General features: G+C 39.1%; 2 protein-coding genes across 5 annotated transcripts; one reads left to right on the top strand and one right to left on the bottom strand.

The window, feature by feature from the left end:
* The first annotated feature begins 1164 nt into the window (after positions 1-1164).
* On the top strand, positions 1165-21136 carry LOC124154507 (DNA-binding protein Ets97D-like). Of its 4 annotated transcripts, none has more exons than XM_046528293.1 (10): positions 1165-1252; positions 1791-1913; positions 2084-2251; positions 4315-4444; positions 5079-5232; positions 6548-6649; positions 6770-6982; positions 8390-8584; positions 19192-19415; positions 20578-21136. In XM_046528293.1, the coding sequence occupies exons 2-10, from the start codon at positions 1828-1830 to the stop codon at positions 20794-20796; spliced, it is 1491 nt and encodes a 496-aa protein (XP_046384249.1). In that variant the 5' UTR covers positions 1165-1252; positions 1791-1827; the 3' UTR covers positions 20797-21136. The 4 variants fall into 4 exon arrangements, with proteins under 4 accessions (XP_046384249.1, XP_046384251.1, XP_046384250.1 ...); XM_046528295.1 differs by lacking the exon at positions 1165-1252 and adding an exon at positions 1314-1508; XM_046528294.1 differs by lacking the exon at positions 1165-1252 and adding an exon at positions 1315-1480.
* Positions 14620-16380, bottom strand: LOC124154515 (tigger transposable element-derived protein 6-like). Its single transcript, XM_046528307.1, has 2 exons — positions 15874-16380; positions 14620-15764 (listed from the first exon to the last, which is right to left on the bottom strand). Exon 2 carries the CDS (start codon positions 15758-15760, stop codon positions 14957-14959), a length of 804 nt encoding a protein of 267 aa, XP_046384263.1. The 5' UTR covers positions 15761-15764; positions 15874-16380; the 3' UTR covers positions 14620-14956.
* Positions 21137-21842: the final 706 nt, after the last annotated feature.

The raw sequence follows: 21842 nt of genomic DNA, 5'->3' as shown, positions 1-21842 counted from the left end.
AACCTCCTCAAAGGTAAAGAGGGTTTCCTGGAATTTAATATGATATCAACCACCACAATGAGTGATGCCAGGATTGACACCAAATCCACACAGGTGCCACCGTCTGGTAATTTTCACAAATTCAGAAAGAAAAGTATCAATAAACTTTGGTTCTGAAGGGCAAGGAGGATTATTAGTTAAATTAGGCATTCGATCCTTATACTGATTTAAAGATGACAATATTGAAATCAGCAATGATGAAAAGCTTGCCATTCATCACGGTTAATACCTTCATTGGCACCACTAAACACTTAACATATTAAATTATTTGATGGATCCGATTGCGGAATATGTAATGTTCATCCCATTCCCAATCATTCATTGAATCCCATGGCTCTATCCCCACTCATTCTTATGTACGTCTGAAGATACCCTGCAATGCTCCCAATCGCTCTATTCCAACTATGGTTTCCGACATAATAGACCTCTTATGCAGGGCTGCCGACTTATAAAAAAATATTGGCGAGGCCGGTATTGGGGGTGTTGCCCCGGGAAATTCGATAAATAGTGAGTTATAAAGTTTTTTAAAAGCATTTTAGAATAGTCATATGATCAACATTAGAACCCTGAAAACTCGACTCTCGATAACTCGACACTCCGGTAAAATCGACAAGCCTGACATATTTTCTTCCACCCAATAAAACATCTTGGGGAGGCTCGGACCCCCTTAGGCCCCATGGAGTCGGCGCCACTGCTCTTATGAATCGTATAATCTTTACATAAGCACTAATGATGCACGGACCATTCCTCTCTTAAGGCCTGTTTTCACGGTACATTAGCTAGTACAAGTTAATATTTAAATTTATGATAGCGAGAATGAACTCCAAAATGCACCCTGTAACCACCCAACTTGTGTGAATGCTTGAACAGTAATAGAACCTGTTCTAATTTGATTCATGCATTCCGTACATATTCCGTTCTACTCGGTCATGCAGTCAGATATTGTACTCGTATATATACTCGTGCGTGTTAATTTTTGTATAAGTATAAACACTGAGCACGGATGAGCAGACCAAACAAAATTCTCTATTCGAACTAGCCGCGCCAAATTGGCATCGCATGTCGTCATTGGCTGATGATATGCCGAAATTTCGGTTCATCGTATCTCAGTTGTTTTGTCATGTAATGGCAGCAGCGTCGAAAACTTCCGTTTCCTACTCTGCTTGACAGGAAATGAACGTCCGTTTCAAATAAATGATTCGGTAATGGATCAGTAAGTTGATGTGTATTTTTCACTAGTGTTGATATTTATGTATTATATACTCATGAAGTGGCCAATCGTTCATAGTCCACTGAGCACCTGCTTAGTTTTTGCATCCCTAGCATTTCTTATGGCAACAAAGCTTTAAATTTTGCGTCACTTTGCATAACTCTTGCAATTACTGTACTATTGTCATGCTAATTTACCGCCGGACGATGTTCGTTGATCGCAAGGATTGAGGTACTTCTATGGTCACTCCATGTCATTGGTGCGAAGCTCTAATAGTTCCATTGCTGTTAATAGTTCGGCGATACGTGAATTGATTTCCCTCCATTACATCGCGCGAAAGTTCCTTCTTGTTATTTACTCAAGGTTGTCACTGGTTGTTTTGGCAGTATTGGCGTATTATTGATGCCGTAAACGTCTTATTTAGGTCTTCATTGAAATTGCATCCATGAAGAAAACCTGTAGTGCACATTATTATTCTAACAAAGATAGATTTGGAACAGTGAGTGAAACTAATCCACCTGTTTTCGCTCATTCAATGCAGTCCGTGACCAGTTGTACGGAGAAGCCGAGTGATAACCATGGATGATCAAGAGCAAGTTTTAGTGTTTAAACTCGATCAGAGTGGGAGTAAGCTCATTTCATTTGAGCATGATCCGCGGAAACGGTAAGTCATTTAGGCTTCGGTATTGCAATGTGTGCTTAAACTATATTTTTCTGTTTTTACGAAAAAATTAAGCGTTTTTCTATATACATGCTATGTTTTTACTTGCCTGCAAACTAATCTCTTCAAATGGGGTAACTACTGTGTTTTTACGAAATTATTATTTTTGACAGACATCTTGAAAAAGATGCGACCCTGGAAGAGCCAGTGAATAAAATATTAAAGGCAACAGAACCTGAAAAAGATGATTCCGAAGTGCCTGTTATGGAGCCTGAGCAGGAGGCTGAAAACACCTCCAGACCCAGTGAAGTTGTGTTGGATGAAGAGGAATTGGAAACTTGGTATTTTACTACTTAGTCTTGATAGACTTTTTTATACTTATGTGTGGTATTTTTCATAATTATACTATAAGAGCTGTCTCGAGAGAAATTTACGAGCTATATCATACAGTTTAAGGCAGTGAAAAGTTCAGATAATGAAAAATCACTCAGAAAAGAAATAGTAAGTACCTGCTCAACGGTAATTAATGGTATTGCAGGTTAGCATTATCAAATTTAGGTTATAGCATTGAGTATACAGCAGTGACATGAGTGGTAACTGTTGTGTGGTAGTGGCTAAAATAGGCTGAACTTGGAACAGGAGGTTAGACCATCGTCAGCATAACCGACTGAAAAATGTATTGTGTTGCTTCAAATGTTCATCCTAATGTAGAGGAAGGCTGAGACAAAATCAAATGTTACGTGTATTGTTGTATGTGTATTACAATTGAATATTAATCATTGGAGATTGATCATTCATGATCATTTTCTTAGCAATTTTCATTACTGTCTCCTTACCATGCTTTCTCTACATTTCAAAGTGAAATTTGTCATGAAAATATCATCTTGATTTCTGGGTTTTGAAGTGGGATCTCATAATGTTTGGTCAGGTACGCTACCAGTTACGTCACCAAGTTGAATTTCAGATGAGGTTTCCCAAACAAGGTGCACCCGTGCCCATGGCCTAGCATAGCAAAGTTACTTGTTTAATGTAGTACTTTGAAAAACTTCTTTTGAGTGTTTTGGAGCAATGCAAAGGGAAGTTATAGTTGGATAATCCAACTACCAAAATATAATCATGGATCCTCTATATGAAATTAAAATGGGCAATAATGCCACGTAGCCCTATTTTAGATGGGCCATTTAAGCTACCGTGTAGCATTAAATGTAGTGTTCGATGTAAATGTTTCTCCTGTAGCAGATATGTGTTTGTAAGATTGATAAATCTGCCACTTAAGTAGCCTACTTCCTGGTGGAAGGAAATATTTAATCACATGGCATGTGTTTCACAATGTCACACGATATTCCTGCAAAAATTTGCATTCTTTTCATGCAGCATCGACAAAGCAGAGGGATTTCAATGAGTATTTCATTTGACAATACGACTAATCATGCTATAACTGCCTACATAATAGACCCTATGGAATAAATCAGTTGGGCACAAAGTAAAGATTAAATTTTAATTTTCATGATTTTTTTTATTATTCCAATTATTCTTGTGTCTCCAGATTAGTACACACCCAGAGAGCGGTATGTATGTGAATTGACAAAGATGTAATATTTGGGAACACGTCTGGCGTATTATTTGGCCTAAACTGTTGCACTTGCTTGTGAGTTTTGTACACTTCAATTTTAAACTTCCAGGTACATTCGTAGTTCATCCAATGTCAATTTAATCAGCTCACATAAAAATGGCCTCTTGATTCCTCGAAACAATGCTGCACTCTTCATTCTGAAAGAGTTGTTAAGGGAAGGAAATTTATCAGCTGAAGAGAGTTTAAATGATGACTGGTGGGTTGTGTGCCGTGTGATCAGGGGTGCAGCTAAGAATTGAGGCTAGGGGGTTTTAGGAGCAACTAATACTTTAGGGTGTGGGGGTATTGCGTACTCATGAGGGTAAGTGGGAGTTGCGGGGGCCGTCCTCCAGAAAATATTTTAAGGTTAATGGTTCAAAATGACTTGTTTTACCGCTTTATGAGAGATATTTGATTAATGCTAACACTATTCTGTAAGTAATACTAATCCATTAAGTAAAATGGATCAAACTTAAAAATTTCTCTGAGCTCTGGGGGGAGGGGAGGGGGGTTATGCCCCAAAACCCCCTCGCTGCACCACTGAGTGTGATAGACCCCTCTCTACCTCATCGTCGTGCATGCCACTTGTCATCCTTTATCATATTCAAATGGTTCACATGTCATTTTGCATACGGCCTGGTTTTTAATGAATCCATACATGATGGGTAATCTCCATGTGGCTCTTTGCAAATCATGTCTTAAATTCCAATGGGGGCAACACAGTTTTCACTTAAACAAAAAGAAGAATCTCTCAAATTTATTCATTATATGTTTAATTTTCTTTTCAATCAGTGAGGAGTCTGGCGTTATAATGCAGCATATGGACATCCGAGAGCCCCTGTCAACTCTTCGCTCTCTTTTGGAGCAAAGAATCGGCATGGATCTATCCGAGTATCAATTTTGGCTTCAGGATGCCCAAATGGTGAGTTGAGCGGATTTATTTGTATGATGGCGGAAGTGTATGATGTATGACAATTTTGCAAGGTAAGCAAGGAGTGGCAGGAAGATATTTACACTACGTAACTGCAAACTGCAAGAACAAGCAAATTAGCATAGAAATTGCTTATTTCAAATTCTTTCTTTGCTGGTGAGACTGAAATAATTGGGGAAAAATATTTTTTTTAATCAAACTTTTAGGCCCAGTGGCCATAGGATCAAGTCGATACCTTTAAAACCGAAGGTGTCTGGATGTTTGTTACAAAACCCGAGCAAATCAAAATAATTGTAAATATTGTAAAGACCATTATGTACTGTTGGCAGGGAAGTTGGAAATAAACAGAATACCTAAATTAAAGTTAAGGATATACTCTCTAGAAAGTCACTAATGTCCCACCAAATTGTATCAAAATGTTGAAAGAATTTGGTAGTTGAAAGGAAAAGATAAGTTTTGACTGAAAAAACCTCTTCCTCATTCATTTATTCACTCATAAGTTTAAAATTTTAAAAAATCTGAAAGATATCAACCATTTTTCATGGGGAAATAAAGGCTTTTTTATATTTACAGGCCATTTTAATCACATTTTTCTAACATAATCATGCATATTTTATACTTGCAGTTGGAGAGTCATAAAAACCTCGTGGACCAGTGTGTTCAAGGAGAAGGAATTGTACAAGTTAATGTGGAAATCAAAATGCTGGGAGATATTAAGAAGATAAATATAGTAGATGTCCTTAAACCTGCAGAGGAATACCTGGAACTAGCAGATGAATGTAATTATGTTCTCTTTCAATATTAGTCTTAGTGAAAATATGTGGAAAATTGTCTTTTGTGTTCATCTTTTTGAAAGGTGAGGCAATGCACTTTTAGAAGAGCATATTTAAGAATTTTCATGAAAATTACATGTACCTACTTGGTTGCTCAGACGAGCCTCCTTTACTTACTAAGGGATGGTTATGGTTTTAAAATGAAACCATGCTACTTGTAAGAACTAGTCGTCAGCATGTTCTGAATGAAGTGCTCTGTTTGGTTAAGATTGGAAATTTAAATTGTCAGTTACAAATAGGAATATAAAGATTGCAAAATTGTCTTAGAATGACAATTGAAGAATTTTATTGCGGCTGACCTTATTAGTAAAACTGGTCGATAGTAGTTATGAGTGCCTAAATTTGTTGCAAATATGTTGTGATTTATGCGGATTGAGATGCATACCTGAAATATAACTTACTATGCTGCTATGATTACAAGGTGGCATTGAATATGAAAGCCTAGATACAAGTTTCATTAACATGTAGGAGCTAAGAAAGGCAGAGGTCATGTGTTTGAAAAGAACAATGTAAAAGTGTTGTATATGAATTTAATGAAGGAAAAGTCACGCAGCATGACCTGGCGCTACGTCCCGACGGCTCAAAATCCGGCCGACTGTCCTTCTCGGACCGTCCTGCCTCCCTATCCCAAGTCGGCGGGCTTTTCGAGGTCCGCCGGCTGGGTATATAGGTAGGACGTAGCCTGGGAGGGGCAGTTGGTCGAAAGATGAGCGGCTGGACGGACGTGGTGCCAGATTGTAGTTGTATGAAAGCAGCAATAAAATGTAACATGTAACCACTCAACTAGTACGACTGCTCAACTACATTTACCAACTAACTCATATGAGCTAATGTGTAAATGTATGAAAGCTAGAATGATATACATTGTGTAACCACCCAATTTCTGAGAATGAATGTGCAGAAAATAGAACCTGTTCTAATTTGGTTTACACATCTGCGCACGTTCTGATCGTGTCCACCAAAATCATTCATGCATTCACATATGTATAATCATCTTAATGTACCAGCAAGGAGGCCTTAAGGCAGGTTTGAGCAACCATTTATTGGCCTCAAATGGGAGCTAAATGGTATTTCAATATGAATATACCAATACCACCACTGCATAAACGCTCAACAATTGCCCTCCGAATCAAATCTGCTCATCTAGTAGTATTAGGGCTATCTAGATGAGCGGATTTGATTTGGTGGGCGATTGTCGAGCATTTATGCAGTGGACGTATCGATACCTTTCTCAATGATTCTCTTATTTTATTTTTTCCAGTGCCTGATGTGGAGGAATCATCATCCACCCCTGAACACGTTATCAAGTGGATTATGGACCAACAATTCAGGAAAGACCAAGAGAGGTTCAAGATTCCATTCGGTACATAAATTTAGCTTAAGGCACTTGTGAAGCCGGGAAGAATTTTTAATGATATTACTTCACTTTCTCTTAGCTGAATTTTTCAGTACATAATAACATACATTCAATAATGCTTTTCAGATCCTGCCGAGTGGACCGTTGCCCACGTGCGTCATTGGTTGCAGTGGGCTGTGCGTCAATTCAACCTTGTTGGGATCCGCCTTTCAGATTGGGGAATGACTGGTGAAAAGCTGTGCTCACTCACAGTCGAAGAATTTCAGCAAATTGTGCCTAATGATCCCGGCGACGTTTTTTGGACTCATTTAGAGTTGCTTCGTCGCTGTAAATTTGTTGGTTGGTACATTTCTTTTTCATTAGTAAGTGTGTAGGTTGTTTTCCTGTGCATTGTATAAATACTAATTTGGCTCTCAGTCTAACTCTGCCTTCAAATTGCCAATGTATTATGTTTTGCATAACAAAATAACCGAGGACAGGTTTTTTTAGGTTCCTCTGATTGTTGAACTTAAGAACTTGCATCTGAACCTAAGACAAAAAAATTGGTACTGAAACATTGTTCACTCATGAAATTAGTTTCTGTTTTGGCTCAGCCAATTTAAACATTATTCACTTACTGCAAATAATGACTTCACATCAAGCTAAAATCCAGGTTCTTCACACTGAATACACCCCTGCATCTTATTTTTTAATGTGAGCAAGGAAAATTTCGACCAATTACATACTTAAATGCCTTCATTTAGTACTTCACCCAATTTCCCAACGTATTTCCAGCTGATCAGGAGTTATCTGATCATTGTGTTTATCTTCACATTTCAACTGTCTTTTATCCACTCAAACTTATTCATTCACTCTGATGCAGATGAGTCATCTGTTGAAATGTTGAACATATACAGTAAAACCTCTATGTAGTGAACCTCTTTACATCATAAACCTCCATACTTCATATCACACCTACAGTCCCATCAGATTTACATGTAAATTTATTGGCAAACCTCTTTGTAGTGAACCTCTTTATCTCATAAAACCTCCACTTATCATACTGAGACTGCCTAACTACCTCTGTAAATCGTACTGAGACAACAAGTGACCATTAATGCAGCCACGATTACGTACATGGAATGACATTTTCAGCAATAAATGTTTCACCCTTATTTTTTTTTTCTTTTACATCTTTAATATGCTGTAATTTTCACGTTATTCATTACTTGTGGCCATTTTGTTCCATATGAGAGCATATCCAACAGTAAATAAGACCAGTGGTATCCAACTATTCTAATCATTTTAAGTGACTGTTGAACTAATAGAGATCACATCATTTTCTCTCAAATCATGGTAAAAATCATGTGATAGCGCTTGCTTTCCGTTATCATTAAATAACGAATATATGTTCACTAATGCATGCATGTTTATTTAAACCCATAAATATAACGGTTTAAAAGACAGGCAGTGCCTTTCATTTCATATTTTAATGAAATACCTGTTTCTCGGGTGAAGATAACATCATTGGTTACCTCAGAAAGCCAGAGGCCACCCATATCAGTTTGTCACCTGACCAGTCTGGCACTGCAAAGTGGGGGTCACTTGGCATAAGCTTTGGACTGTTATATTATGTGCTCTCCTGTAAAAGTTGCCCATTACTGTAGATTCCTGGAAACTTGAATGCATTGCACAAAATATCATTTGTTGCATCCCATACCTTCAATGCAAATATACTAATGTGATTTTTATGAAATTTAATTTCAGCTGTATTACAAAAGCAAACAGAGGAGCCACAGTATGTGATGTCTGAAAGTATTTCAGAAGCGGGAACAACGGCTAGTAATACGAGAACAATAAACAGGGTGAATTCTGGGAAGCCCAAAATTCAACGTCAAACCCAAGCCCGTCTACCAAATGTCAACTCCCATGAAAGATCCGGAAACATTCCATTACGCACTGGTATGTCTCAAGTAATTTATCTCATCGGGGTTTGCACCTTTTGTCTTGCTTAGTATCTGGTCCAATTAAGAATATTTTCTCAAGTAAAAATTTGCCTCAACTGTGATATTTTGTGTGTTTAATTATTTATCTTGGCCAAAGTTATTGGTTTGTTATCTAATATGCAATACATTTTTGAAAGTATATGTTCTTTACTTAGTCTGGGAATTAAAGGTTGACTAAAACGAGGCATCTGCTTAAAAAAAGCTGTGCCAATGAAGTTTGAATGTCAATCCGGAAAGAAACGGAGGGAGCCCCAAATTTCCTCCCTTCACAGGGCAAGAAAACAGCTGGGAGGGGAAAGATATTGACTGTGATGATTTGCTCTTTTACCTTATACAGTAAAACCTCCGTACAACGAATTTGAGGGGACCGGGAAAATCATGACTTCGCTGTAGAGGGTTTCGTTGTATAGGGGTAACGAGCGGGTTGCGTCTTCGCAGGGGCACAAAGTGTTCCGTGTGCTTTACGATGCAAGTCGAGTAAATTTATCAATCTTGCTTCATTCGCCATTAAAACCTTCCCTAGAGTGATGATAAACAATTTTTATTTTTTACCTTCTATATAATACCGTGGCTATCACCGCGTGATTTTCAATCTGCGTATTTCTTATTGAAATTACTATTTTCATCATCCATTCTGCTCTACGTCTCATCGCTTACTTTAACTATGGCCTGAAATTTAAGGAGCGCCAAAATTAATGTCAAAGGATCACGTCTTAAAGAGTGATCCATAATTTTCCTGAGTATCTAGTCGGCATTATTCTTTGAGCGCAATAATTGAAGTCGATATCAAATGACAGTTTTGTGCAGCAAATTTGCCTGAAAGAGCAATATTGCCCAAAGACTTACGAAATGAAGTGCATTGTTGGCATCCTATTGAAATTCCGGTAAATATCTATGTTCGTGACCGGTATGTACTAATATCTATAAACGACGATGGAAGTTAGGTGGGGCGTGTTAGTTACCACGAGTAAAATCGTGGAAGTCGGCAATCGAAGTAACAATGGCAATCTCAGATGATAATGCATTCGGTATGACCGATACTCCTCTCAGGTATGACTTAATAGAAGCTGGACACGATCGGTATTCTGCTGGTACACCCATTCCTCGGTGCCAAAACGCAGTACTATCCTCGAGTAAGCCAGGTAATATTTGAATCCACGCTTTGTCGCCTTTCATCCAGTGTTTAGGAGAGACTAAAAATCTCCATACGGTTTCAACTTTAGCCCGAGAACCAAGTCCGAGACTTATACGCCCGAGAAGGCTCCCACACACCTAAGCGGCCGCGGTGGCGGACTAGGCCGCGCGGTAGATACGCCCGCTGCGCGGGCACCGCTGTGCACACACCTAATCGGCCACGACTAGGGAAATGTTGCACTTACACCGAGAGCGAAAAACCGACGAACTCCGACCATTGTAGAGGTAGATATTTATCCAGCATGTACAATGGAGGTGAATAATAGTTCTGGTATTGAAGAGGAAGCAGTACTACTAGCCACGTTAATCGACGAAGAGCGAAGGCACAGGTAATTGCTTTTTGATTCTTACCAGCTTCGGTCATACTTTAATGAGCAGTTTACAAAATTGCGATATCTATTATAAAAAGAAGCGTCGGATATGGTTTCATGAAATAAATCTTTCTCGAGAGGAGGAAGGAGAAATTCACTCCCTTTACAAGAAGCTAAGGGAGCATGATGAGCGATTTTATTTATATTTTAGAATTGATTTAGAATGCTTTGACCAGCTTCTGCATGCTGTGAGGCACGATATCACGAAGGACTTCACTACTGTCGGCGTCAAAACGATGTGCCGCTGTACTTTGCAAATTTATATCTGGACTTCAGTGCATGCCATAATAATGAATAATATGTCACCTTAAAGGAAATTTTATTCTCAATTCTAATTTCTTTTTTATTTTATAAAAATTAAAAATGTAGACACGCGAGTGCAATAAATGACTCACCATAAAATGAGCCGTTTTGTCAACTTAATGAACTTTGTAACTCAACTTAGGGAAAACTACTATGTCTACAACATTCATCTTCCACAATATGTTGCAAACATAAATATAGATTAATAAAGTGGCCTTTGCGAAGTTTTAAAACGCATATTTTGTTGTAATAAAATATGCGTATATAGTAAATAAGGAAAATGTTTAAACATCATCTAGTCCTACAGTTTACCCAGAATAAAAAATTAAATTGATAGAAACACGTCTGACTTTATTTTCAACTTTTCCATGATCCGAAATTACATGATTTTTATGTAGTTTAGATTGTGTAATGGCATTAAAACAATACGCCGGAGCGAACGAAAGCTGCGTTTCCACGTCTTGCTCGCTAAACTTTACTTCCTGGTAACCAGCACAGGCCTGGCGCGGCCCCGTTTGGCAACATGACAGTAATAGAAGTTATTGACATACACAAATATTAATATTGTTATAGATTATGGATCATAGAAAATTTTCAAATAAATTAAGAAGTGTTTCTATCAATTTTATTTTTTCTTTCGGGGTAAACTGTAGGACTAGATAGTATTTAAACATTTTCGTTATTTTGCAACAAAATATGCGTTATAATAATACGCAAAAGCCATTTTATTAATGTACATTAATGGTTGCAACTTTTTGTAGAAGATGGAATGTTGTTGACGTAGTAGTTTTCCCTAGGTTGAGTTACAAAGTTCATGAAGTTGACAAAACGGCTAATTATATGGTGTGCGGAGGCATTTATTGCACTGACGCGTCTACATTTTTGAATTTTTCATAACACTAAAAATAAATAAGAATTGAGAATAAAATTTCCTGTAAAATGACGTGTTATATATAATTATGGCATCCACTGAAGTCCAGATATAAATTTGCAAAGTACAGCGGCACATCATTTTGACGCCAACAGTAAGTACCGAAGACCTATCGGACCAACAGAGCGTCTAGAAGTTGCACTAAGGCAGCGGTTCCCAAACTTTTTCTTTCCGCGACCCATTTTAGCTCATTCTTTTTAGCCGCGACCCCCTAAAAATGGTCGTCCAAGTTTAAGTACGTTGTTCACCATATTATTAGTATCTCGCGACCCCTTTCCGAACGGCCTACGACCCCCTTGGGGGTCGCGACCCCCCACTTTGGGAACCGCTGCACTAAGGTATGCTATCGAAAAAATAGTAGAAGAATTAAAATATCAGTCTATTTATGTTCTTTACTCGTTAGCTACGCTAAATAAAATAATGTTATTGAAATCGTGCACAAAATTATGACTTTTGAAAGCATTATTTTCTTTTGATGGATTATTTGTACGTGCCAATACAGATATAATTTTTATACCAATATTTTGAGCGCAATAACAAGCAACTTTTACTAGGTTAAAGTATTAGGCTAACATTTACTTTTGTCAAAAATACCTTTCAAAATTCCATCACTTTGTTCGATTGGTGGAACTGGGGAATGGGTTCCTAAATGAATTACTGTAAACAAATACCGGAATATTTAACTTTAAAGACTTTAATTCATTTAAATGGTTAATCGTTTAATGAGCAATACATTTACGATTTGCAGTAGCTTCCTAGACCTAATGCGCTTATATTTGCAGACTTACGTTTTAATAAGAGAAAACCGAGATATGGATACATTTTATGGCTCATTATTTTTAAACATTAGCCTCAATATAAACCTCTTCTGGTTTATGAATTTTTCCGTAAATAAAGGTACCTACATAGTAAATAAATACGTAGGTAGGTACTTCATGGTTCCACTGGTCTATACAAAAGCGTTGTATTTTTACGGCTAATTGGCCTCTTGATGTTTCAATCCTATATTTTTTCTATATATTGAGCATATTTGAGCATTTGCTTCGCACACATTGTTAATTTCAGGTAACTAAAATATTGAAATGGCTCAGGCTCGCGAGCGATTTCCAAAAGACAAAAAAAGACTTCAATTGGAAAGTAATGCATGCGTTCTTTGATATTTTATAAACCGCAAATTGAATTATTTCAATTATGAATCACCATCGGAGAAGGTACCTGGACAACCAATTTTTAGCGCTACAATGGGTCGAATTACACTAAACATTTTCCTCAGGTAATTGTCTTCCGATGGTTATAAAAAACCTCAGAAGCAAAGGCTAAGTCATGCAAATGTTAACAGACACATATTTAGACCGTTTCGTGATTGCGTAGCCCTATTTCGTTAAGGCAATCCATTGGAAAATTGAAACTTTGTAGGCGTGAGCAAACGCGGCCTGCGGCCAAACTCGACAGGTCGCGTTCGGCCGCCACCGCGGCGGCCAACCGCTGCACAGGCCGCGGCCGCGCCCGCTAGGCCGCTCTGGTGTGTGTGAACGCATTGAACGCTACATTGATATTTGGCCGCGTACCGCGGCCGCCACCGCGGCCGCTCAGGTGTGTGGGAGCCTTTACCCAAGGAAAGGGGGTGGTAAAAAGGTAGGGAAAAGGAGGGGGTCGTCGCGACAAAGGAGCCCGCCGACGCCCTCGGGAGAGGATAGAATTGGAAGGTAAGGAAGGAAATCCCGGAACCGTCATCAGTAGGCTGCCCGGGCTACGCTCAGCGAAACCAAGCTTACGCAATTACTTTACCCACTGATAGACAAAAAACAACAACAAAGTATTCCCCGAGTATAAGGACAGTTGGAATCGCTGGGAATTCATCCAGTTCACCTCTTCATAATTAGATATTGTTAGTCTATTTTAAGCGAGGTTTGTGGTTTTTCAGTCCTTTACCGAACGTATCTCTCGTATGTGCCATTTGCAGGCCAAAACTATTAAACTGGAATAATTAGTCAGTAAAGCACTATCTAACCAATTCAATACGACTTACGTTAGCAATCAGTTACGTTACGTTAGCAGAGAATAAAAACACGTGAAAGAACCTGATCCCACTCATTTTCGCGTCTTTTATGACACTTGAAGGACTTCTGCCCAAACCAGGCGAAGATCGATAATCTGAAAACTCTAGTTGCACTGGTAATATTTCATGCTAACAATTTGGAGTGGAGATGTTTCCAGTTGGACACAGCAAGAAGTCTAACCCCACGCACGCACTGAAATGAGGAGGAAAGGAGTGGATTTACAACTAACCACTCCCAAACATTTCATACCAAAATGTCTATTATTCAATAACATTTCCCCTCTGAAAGGAAGAGGAACTACGCACTTAGTGGACTCTTTCTCTACAATGCTGCTGTTATCTCCCCTCCCCTTCCACGTTTCTTCGGGGAGCCCTCCTTCGCCCATTCCTCTCCTCAGTGATTCCCCTTCCCCTAACCGAAATCTCATGCGTCTCCGACAGTGCGTGACCCCGTGGTCTGCCGCTCTTCAAGTAACCCAACTTATTTGACACACACCAAGGAGGACAAAATTCATGTATTAGTAATCTGCGTTTCGATTTATCTCTCCTTCACTTACCTCCTCAAAAATATAAATACAGCATCGTCTACTGTCCTCGCTGTATATACAGTCAGCTCTCTTGAGACTTACCTCAGCCGAAACATTCCATATTCTTTGCAAATGATTACACTTCAGGAAGTTTATACAAATTTCGAAAAAAAAATGGGTTTAAATAATACTTTTAATAAATAAGAGACAGTATCTGTTTTTAAGTTTTTTAATTAAAATTATTCTATTTAAAATAGTTTTGCGAAGTTGTCTGTCTCATCCTTTTTCTCATTTCTTTACTGGCTGCTTGCTCAACCTGCCGCAGAATTTTCAAATTTTCTATTCCATCTTCTGAAGTAATAAAAACTCGCTCCAAAACATCTACTGCGTCCACCACTTCCTTCCAACTGGGGCGCACTACGCAATTGCTGGACTCTTCTCTCTCTTCATCGCTCACATCCTGCGTCTCTGTGATTATTTCAGGATCCTCATTCTTGCCAAAAACAGCGAGATCATCATCAATGTTTGCAAAGTCTTCGAAAGATACCCCTTCAATGTTTAACAATTGTGCGACTTCGCCCCATTCCTCCCTCTCCTCTGGCTGTGGGTCGTCTTGGACGTCCATCTCTCCGGGAAAGCCTGCCCTCCTGAAGCAATTCGTGATTGCGCTCTTCTCTACTCCATCCCATGCAACACAGAGACGCTGAATGGCTTGCAGGATGTTCCACTTCAGTGACTTGATGTCTTCCGTTTTTCCTATTCTAGGTAGAAGATATTCAACCAGCTGCCTTCTATATGCCCTCATCACGAGGGAAATAATCCCCTGATCGAGTGGTTGCACTTTGCTCGTGCAATTAGGGGGAAAATGTACGACTTTCACGTTTCTCAGCTTCATATCTGATGTTTTGTGAGCGGTGCAGCCGTCAAGGAAAAGAAGAATTTTTCAATTTTTACCCCCCATGACTGCGTCAAGTGATGCGAACCACTCTCTAAATGAAATTGCCGTCATCCTCGCACTTTTGTTATTCCCATAACGGCATGGCAATTTTTTAACATGCTTGAAGCACCTCGGACTCACAAACTTACCAATCACGAAAGGCTTCAACTTTTCTGACCCGTCACTGTTAGTGCAGAAAAGAACGGTCAATCTTTCTTTACTTCGTTTGCCCCCATGGCAAATTTCTCCCTTGGTAGCAAACGTGGAGTCCGGAAGGAGATTATAGAAGAAGCCAGACTCATCGGCGTTAAAAATGTCTTTGGGATCATACCCAGCCACCAAGGAAGGCAAATTTTTCTTCCACTCCTCCACCACGGCCACGTCGACAGCTGCTTCCTCCCCACATACCCTGAGAGTCGTCAAATTCCACCGACGCTTAAATCTTGAGAGCCATCCATTAGAGGCGTGGAAATCATCTATCCCTAATTTTAGGGCTATTGTTTTCGCCCGGTCCTGTAGGATGGACCCAGATAACGGGATATTGGCACTTCTCACTTCCGTAAACCACTCAAATACTTTCCTGTCTAATTCGTCATTTTTGCATGACCGAGACCTCTTCCTTTCCGGACCAAATTTTTCAATACCATTTCCCATCTTGTACCTGTTGGCAATAATTGTGGAAAGTGTGGATGCCGGAATGTTAAATCTCTCCGCAATTGCCGTTTTTTTCTCTCCAGTGTCGACCGATTCCAAAATTTGCAACTTCGTTTCAATGGAGAGTTGTCGGCGTTTTTTGGTGGTATTGGCCATTTTACTGTAAAGGAATAATTATAATAATAAGGAAGGAATAAAAATAACCGAAATATACTCAATTTATAGAAAAATTAAGAAAGAATAATCTCAAAATATTTTCCAGTTCGTACCGTAGAAGCAAGTCCTGTTGTCACAATCAACTCGTGCAGCCGTTTCCACAGGTAATGACTAAAGCAGACTAGGACAGACTATTCCTATATTTTCTCAGCTCCTAATAATCAGTAAAGCGAACAGGGAATGAGTTCCAGACTTCAATTGTTCTCGCACACAGGAAAGATATTCGAGTCTGAAGAGTCGCATCTTTGTTACTACTGAATCCATTGCGATGAAGATAAAATAAGTTGAAGACTAGCCACATTTTTTATATCATCAGTGATTCCTCGATAAATAAAAAAATATTTGGTTTTGAGCAAAACGTAAATAATGTCAAGTAACGTAAAAGATAAATTCTTTTACGTTACTTGACATTGCTGAGCGATGCCATCAGGTATGTACCATGCATGAAAATTTGGTTGGTGGGAGTTAGTGACTGGTCAAGTGGGGAACGGGTGCCCTGGAGGGTCGTGGCGGGTTGGAAGGGGGGACGGGAAGAGGAAAGGTATGATGTGATAGGCAAGACACCTCAGGCCATTCGTCATACCATGTCACTAGGAGAAAGGGTAGGGTGAAGGTACGGGAGAGGTTTATTGCCACAGGTGATGGGAATTTACGGAAGGGAATAGGATAAAGCGCTAGAACGTAATAATTAGCCGTGAAAGTGGAGCTGCAGTTTTTGAGTACCAATATTTTGTTATCAAAAACGTAGTTAAAATGCTATATCTTGAAGGATCACTGATAATTTTATTCAAAATTGTGAAATAAATTGCCTTTGATTATTATACAATTGCAACAGATGAATTACTTTACGAGATGCAATACTTCAAAACATCAGTGATTTTAAACGGCAAAATAATTTCATGGCGTAATAGAAAAATTGGTAGAGAATCATCAAATAAAATACTTTCAGTCTTACCTGTCTTCCGCAACGTATTCGCCCAATCCGTGTCACAAGTATTAAATTTCTTGGCGATCGGCGTGGAATCCAAAACAGCTTCGAAATTCTTCCAGTTGGACCAGATCCCCGTCGAATTATGGGCGTTCCATAAACACAATAAAGATGGTATCCTCAAGCAATCGAACTAATATATGTACGATCTCGAGCAAATGCACCACTTGCAGGTTAACGGACTACATCCATCAAGGAAAAGACGGTTATATATATATTTGGTGGAGGGGATTCTCCAGATTTTCCTCTGGGATGGGGACGGAGTAGACAAAAATTTGCGCTCCTTGGTTGAACACCAACCAATGAAGTTTTGAATACTTCGCCATAGTAAACATACATTGTCAACTCCGACGGTTCCCACCATAAGAAAAAGTAGGTACAAATAAAGCCAATGCTTCGCTCCCCGTTAGCTGAGAAGGGTGATAGAGGAGTGGATGAGTAATCAGTAGTTATCTTAGTTGACTATGGCCTTCACCGAGCAAGATCACATTACGTAGAAATCTTCTCAGGTTACCTTTCTGTACTGGGTTACAGCTGGCCGGCTGCCACGGTTACGCCCCCGCCCCTCTCGGTCCATTAGTCATCCGACCCGCTCTCATCCTCCAGCTAACTGGGGGGGAGGGGGAGAAAAAGGCAACTCCCCTCCCAACTTCGCTCGCAACAACTCCGAAGAGACATTTGATACGTACTTTCGGAACAGGGGTCGCAGAGTGAGTTGATACGAGACAAGCAGATGGTGGCGAGCCAGTTCTACATAGTATGACTTATGGGGGCCGTGTTACACTCTCACGCGTTTAGAAAATATGCATGTGAATCCGAGAGCCCGTTTGAGCTTGCGCCTTTTCCGATGTTGCCGTCGATACTATCTTCATTGCCTTAGCAGACACGTCAACGGCACCCTCCGCTGCAGTACTACTTCCTGCTTATTACGTAATTATCTAAGGAAAAATTATAAAATGTAAAATACTGAGTTTATTCTCAATAATTCGTTCTAGAGGGGCACTTTTCCTGTTTTGGGCCCAAGTGTGGACTTCGTTATACGGAGTTTTCGTAGTTAGAGAGGTTCGTTACGCGAGGTTTTTTTGCGTGCATTATCCATTGGAAGGAACCGGGACCGGGCCATTGACTTCGAAAAAGAGGGGTTTTCTTAAAATTTCGTTGTATAGGGGTTCGTTGTATAGAGGTTTCACTGTAATTTGTGTGCGGAAGTTAAAAAGCTGTAATCAGTAAAGGATTTTACCATGGTACATCCACAAATTAAAGCATCCATGATAATTGCCGTGATTACTCAAAAATGTAAATATTTCATCTTAAAAAAGTTTCATTTCAATGAAATGATTCATTTTGAGACAAGAAAAATTGTTCCAAGTCTCTGTAAATAATGTCAATGCCTTTCGAGAATCAGCCAGAACAAAATTAACATTTTACTTTGCCACGATGATAAACTTTTGGCCACTATTTCCACGAACCCAATATGTTTACGGCTTCTTCAAGCGTTACACACGCAACATTCATGAAGTTCACACGTCACACGGCGTCAGCCAATAGAAATACATTTTGCGTCATGGGCATGGCTGATCCTCCTAGCGGACTTTTAAAGTGACTTATCTCTGTTAAAAATCGAATTTGAATTGGCCTGTGTGTTTTTCATTCACATCTTTTTGGTTTTAAACAACGAAAACCAATTTTTAATTTTGAGTGTTACCTCCTATTCGACAGCCTCTTGTAATTGACTTGTGAGAAAAAGATACATATCCATTCCAAGGAGGGAAAAGGCAAAGGTGTTGATGGCTAGTACCAGGTGTCAGGATAAACAAAATATATGCTAGGGCAAAGTCAGGGAATTCGAATCGAGGAATCTTGTAAATACCCTGTATCCAAACCATCTACAGTCAGCCAATCAGCTATTGGGAACTTAGCTGCACTTTCGTAGGAATACTCTTACGAGATGGAATCTGGAAGCCAGAGAACCAATGATTAAAAATATTTATGACAATTAGATAGTGTAGAAAAGTAGTTAAAAATAAAAAATAAATCTCCTTTTAATTCCTATGCCAAGAATTTTTCGAACAACCCATACATTTTATACAATTGTAATGATTGAACTTGCTTTTGGTTTTAAGATGAATAAACAGGGTTTCATGTGTACAAAAAATATCAAGTATGTACTTATGTGTTGTGGATTTTTGAATATTTTGTTGATAAGTTTTTCTGGTAGCTTGAGTAGCACAACCATATCAGAATGTTGTAATGCTTGCGTAATTTTGTCTTGAAATTGAGGATAGGTGTGTGCTCTAATATAACTTAATTAGTTTTAAAAAGTTGCTACTTCTGATTGTTACTGTTTGTATTCGGATATGATCATTGGTTTCATTAATTCCAGGTTCTAATGGCCCAGTTCAGCTGTGGCAGTTCCTACTGGAATTGTTGACTGATAAAGATCATAGGCATGTTATCAAGTGGCTTGGTGATGAAGGCGAGTTTAAACTTGTGGATCCAGAAACTGTGGCTCAGTTGTGGGGAGAACGTAAAAATAAGCCAACTATGAACTATGAAAAGCTCAGCCGTGCACTGCGCTACTATTATGAGGGAGAGATGATTGCAAAGGTGAGTGGTAAAACTGTTTTCTGTTTAGCTCATTGGTTCCGATGAGTTTTCCTCAAGGCATTAAAAACTGAATTATCAAGCAATAGGTATTTAGTTTGGAGATTACTATCAGTGATGGCCCAAGATCACAACTAAAATTATGCTCTTAAAAGAAAGGCTGTTAAATGCCTGTCAGATGTGTACAAAAAATAATTGTTACAAGTTATGTGAATCATTTGCTACTTATTGGTTATAATTGATGATTAGGTATTACAATAGGGTGGTTTCCTATTATTTTTTTATTGCCTAAATCGAAAGATTATTACTCCTGGAGTACGTATTTCACGCTTTTAGATTTTTAAATGACGATATCTATTTTTCGCGATCAAATGAAAAGTGAAAAATTTCAAGCGCGCGAAAACGCGACGCGTAAGTATGAATGTCGGGAAAAAGTCCGTACGACGCATTTCTGGTTCCCCCTCCCGCCTGGTAGGTGACCTTGATCGAGGCTCTGAGCGATGATAGGACGCAGGATGCTAACGGGTAGCTGAGTACCTTCCTGTCTGGTAGCGCATGGCTTAAAAAAGGTTTATTAATACCTTATCAAGCGAAGAAAACTTTCCGACCTTAGCCAGTTTTAATAGGTGATTATTAAGACATGTTTCCCTGAGCTCTGTGCCTCATGCATGCATTGGTAGCCTCTGACGATGCATAACTTCTATCCTCTCGTGTAGAAACTAGGTCCCTGTGACGTCACGTGGAGTGGAATCGCATGGGCGCCAATCTGGCCTTTTTCAAATGAGGATAAAATTTGACCCTTGCCATTCGTCTAAACCGGTATTTCAAAAACCAAATAATTTGTGTATTATGAATACACTAATGGTGGGTAACGAATCGCCATCAATGCCTTTTGTTTTCTTTGATGAAGGAAACTACCCTATTCTGCTGAAACTGTTTGTATTCAAAGGTTCTTATGCAATTACCGTATTCCTCCGAATATAGTCCCCCCCCTAATTTTGAGGCTTGAGTTTTTGGAAAAAATTTAAAAAATGGGTTTGAATATAGTCCCCCCCTTAAATTTTATGACGGGCATTTTTGGAAAATAAGGGGGGACTATATTCATACAATTACGGTATCATTCACTTCTGTATGCAAAATAATGAATTGGATATTTGCATTTCAGGTTCATGGGAAACGGTTTGTGTATAAGTTTGTGTGTGACTTGAAGCAAATGCTAGGCTATAGTGCCAGTGAATTGCACCGCTTGGTCGAAGGGTGTAGCACGAGAACCAGTTTGTCCATACCCGTGTCTTCCTCACCAAACCTTGACCGCCTCACCCGGACCGTGCATAGTGATGATTTATCGTCAGCTGAAGATGAACATCCTGACGACAGTCGATGACACCAGTCATAGTGATTAAAAGTTTGTTTCCTATTGCTGAACTAACCCTGATTGAGCGTAATCTCCTGGGACTGATTTTTATGAACCGAAGAGCTAAATAGATTGCCTTCACCAGGATTTGAAGCTGTCATTTAGGGATGTAGTGATTGTGAACTGTGCCTAAGGATGTTGCTTCATCCACTGCAACAGTGTTGCCACAATGCAATTACGGTGTAAGTCTGATGTGGTGAAGACCCATATTTATTTCTGGAAATGTAAGTTTGGGGAATGATTGCGATTTTTATCATTCTTGTGTATGCTGTCAGAGGTTTACTGTTTACAATAAAACTATGCTGAAAAATTAGTTTGTATTTCTTCTAATATTCACCATCAGTGGTGCTGACTCCATTTTTGAGGGGGCCCGAGCCCCCTCAAAAATTTGTTATGGGGTGTAAGGAAAAAATGTGTCAGGCTTGTAGATTTTCCCCAGAGTGTCCAGTTATCAGGGTTCTTATGCTGATCATATGACTTCTAAATGCTTTAAAAAACCTTAAAACTCACTACTTATAACATTTCCCAGGGCAAGACCCCAATATTTTTTTTAAGTCGGCACCCATGTTCACCATTTATGTACTAATAATCCTTTGAATTATATTTTAAGTATTATGACCTCAAAAAATGAATTTAACAAGTTTTGTTTCACATGTTAACATGGTTTTGAGGCTGCTGTGTCTCATTCATACCGTGCACAGTTTTCAAGATGTTTATCTTAGCAGGAAAAATTTGTGAATAAGTAAGGGATTAGGTTAAGCCCAATTTTTCAAAACTCAGACAAATACACATTTTTGTCTCTTGTGAGCATCAAATGAAAGTTTCCTTTGTCAACAATAGCACTGAATTTTCTACTTGAAATCATGCACTCAAGCGGATGGTCACCTTCCACACCATAATATGTTTTGCATTCTCAATTCCTTTGCAATGATCATGCAGCTCTTACACCCGCTAACTATTTTATAAAAGAGATAATTTGCAAGAGGAGCAATATATCATGTTTCAATTTAAATCCT

Source organism: Ischnura elegans, chromosome 2 (assembly GCF_921293095.1).
Source record: "Ischnura elegans chromosome 2, ioIscEleg1.1, whole genome shotgun sequence".
NCBI classification, from domain to species: Eukaryota; Metazoa; Arthropoda; class Insecta; order Odonata; family Coenagrionidae; genus Ischnura; species Ischnura elegans.
The sequence above is the reverse complement of the archived record's forward strand: the minus strand, read 5'-3'. Positions and strand labels throughout refer to the sequence as shown.

Coding starts and splice junctions, on each gene's coding strand:
- LOC124154507 (XM_046528293.1), top strand. CDS start 1,828: ATGGATGATCAAGAGCAAGTTTTAGTGTTTAAACTCGATCAGAGTGGG. Junction 6,650..6,769: donor GAGGTTCAAGATTCCATTCG/GTACATAAATTT, acceptor AATGCTTTTCAG/ATCCTGCCGAGTGGACCGTT. Junction 6,983..8,389: donor TCGTCGCTGTAAATTTGTTG/GTTGGTACATTT, acceptor ATTTAATTTCAG/CTGTATTACAAAAGCAAACA.
- LOC124154515 (XM_046528307.1), bottom strand. CDS start 15,760: ATGGCCAATACCACCAAAAAACGCCGACAACTCTCCATTGAAACGAAG.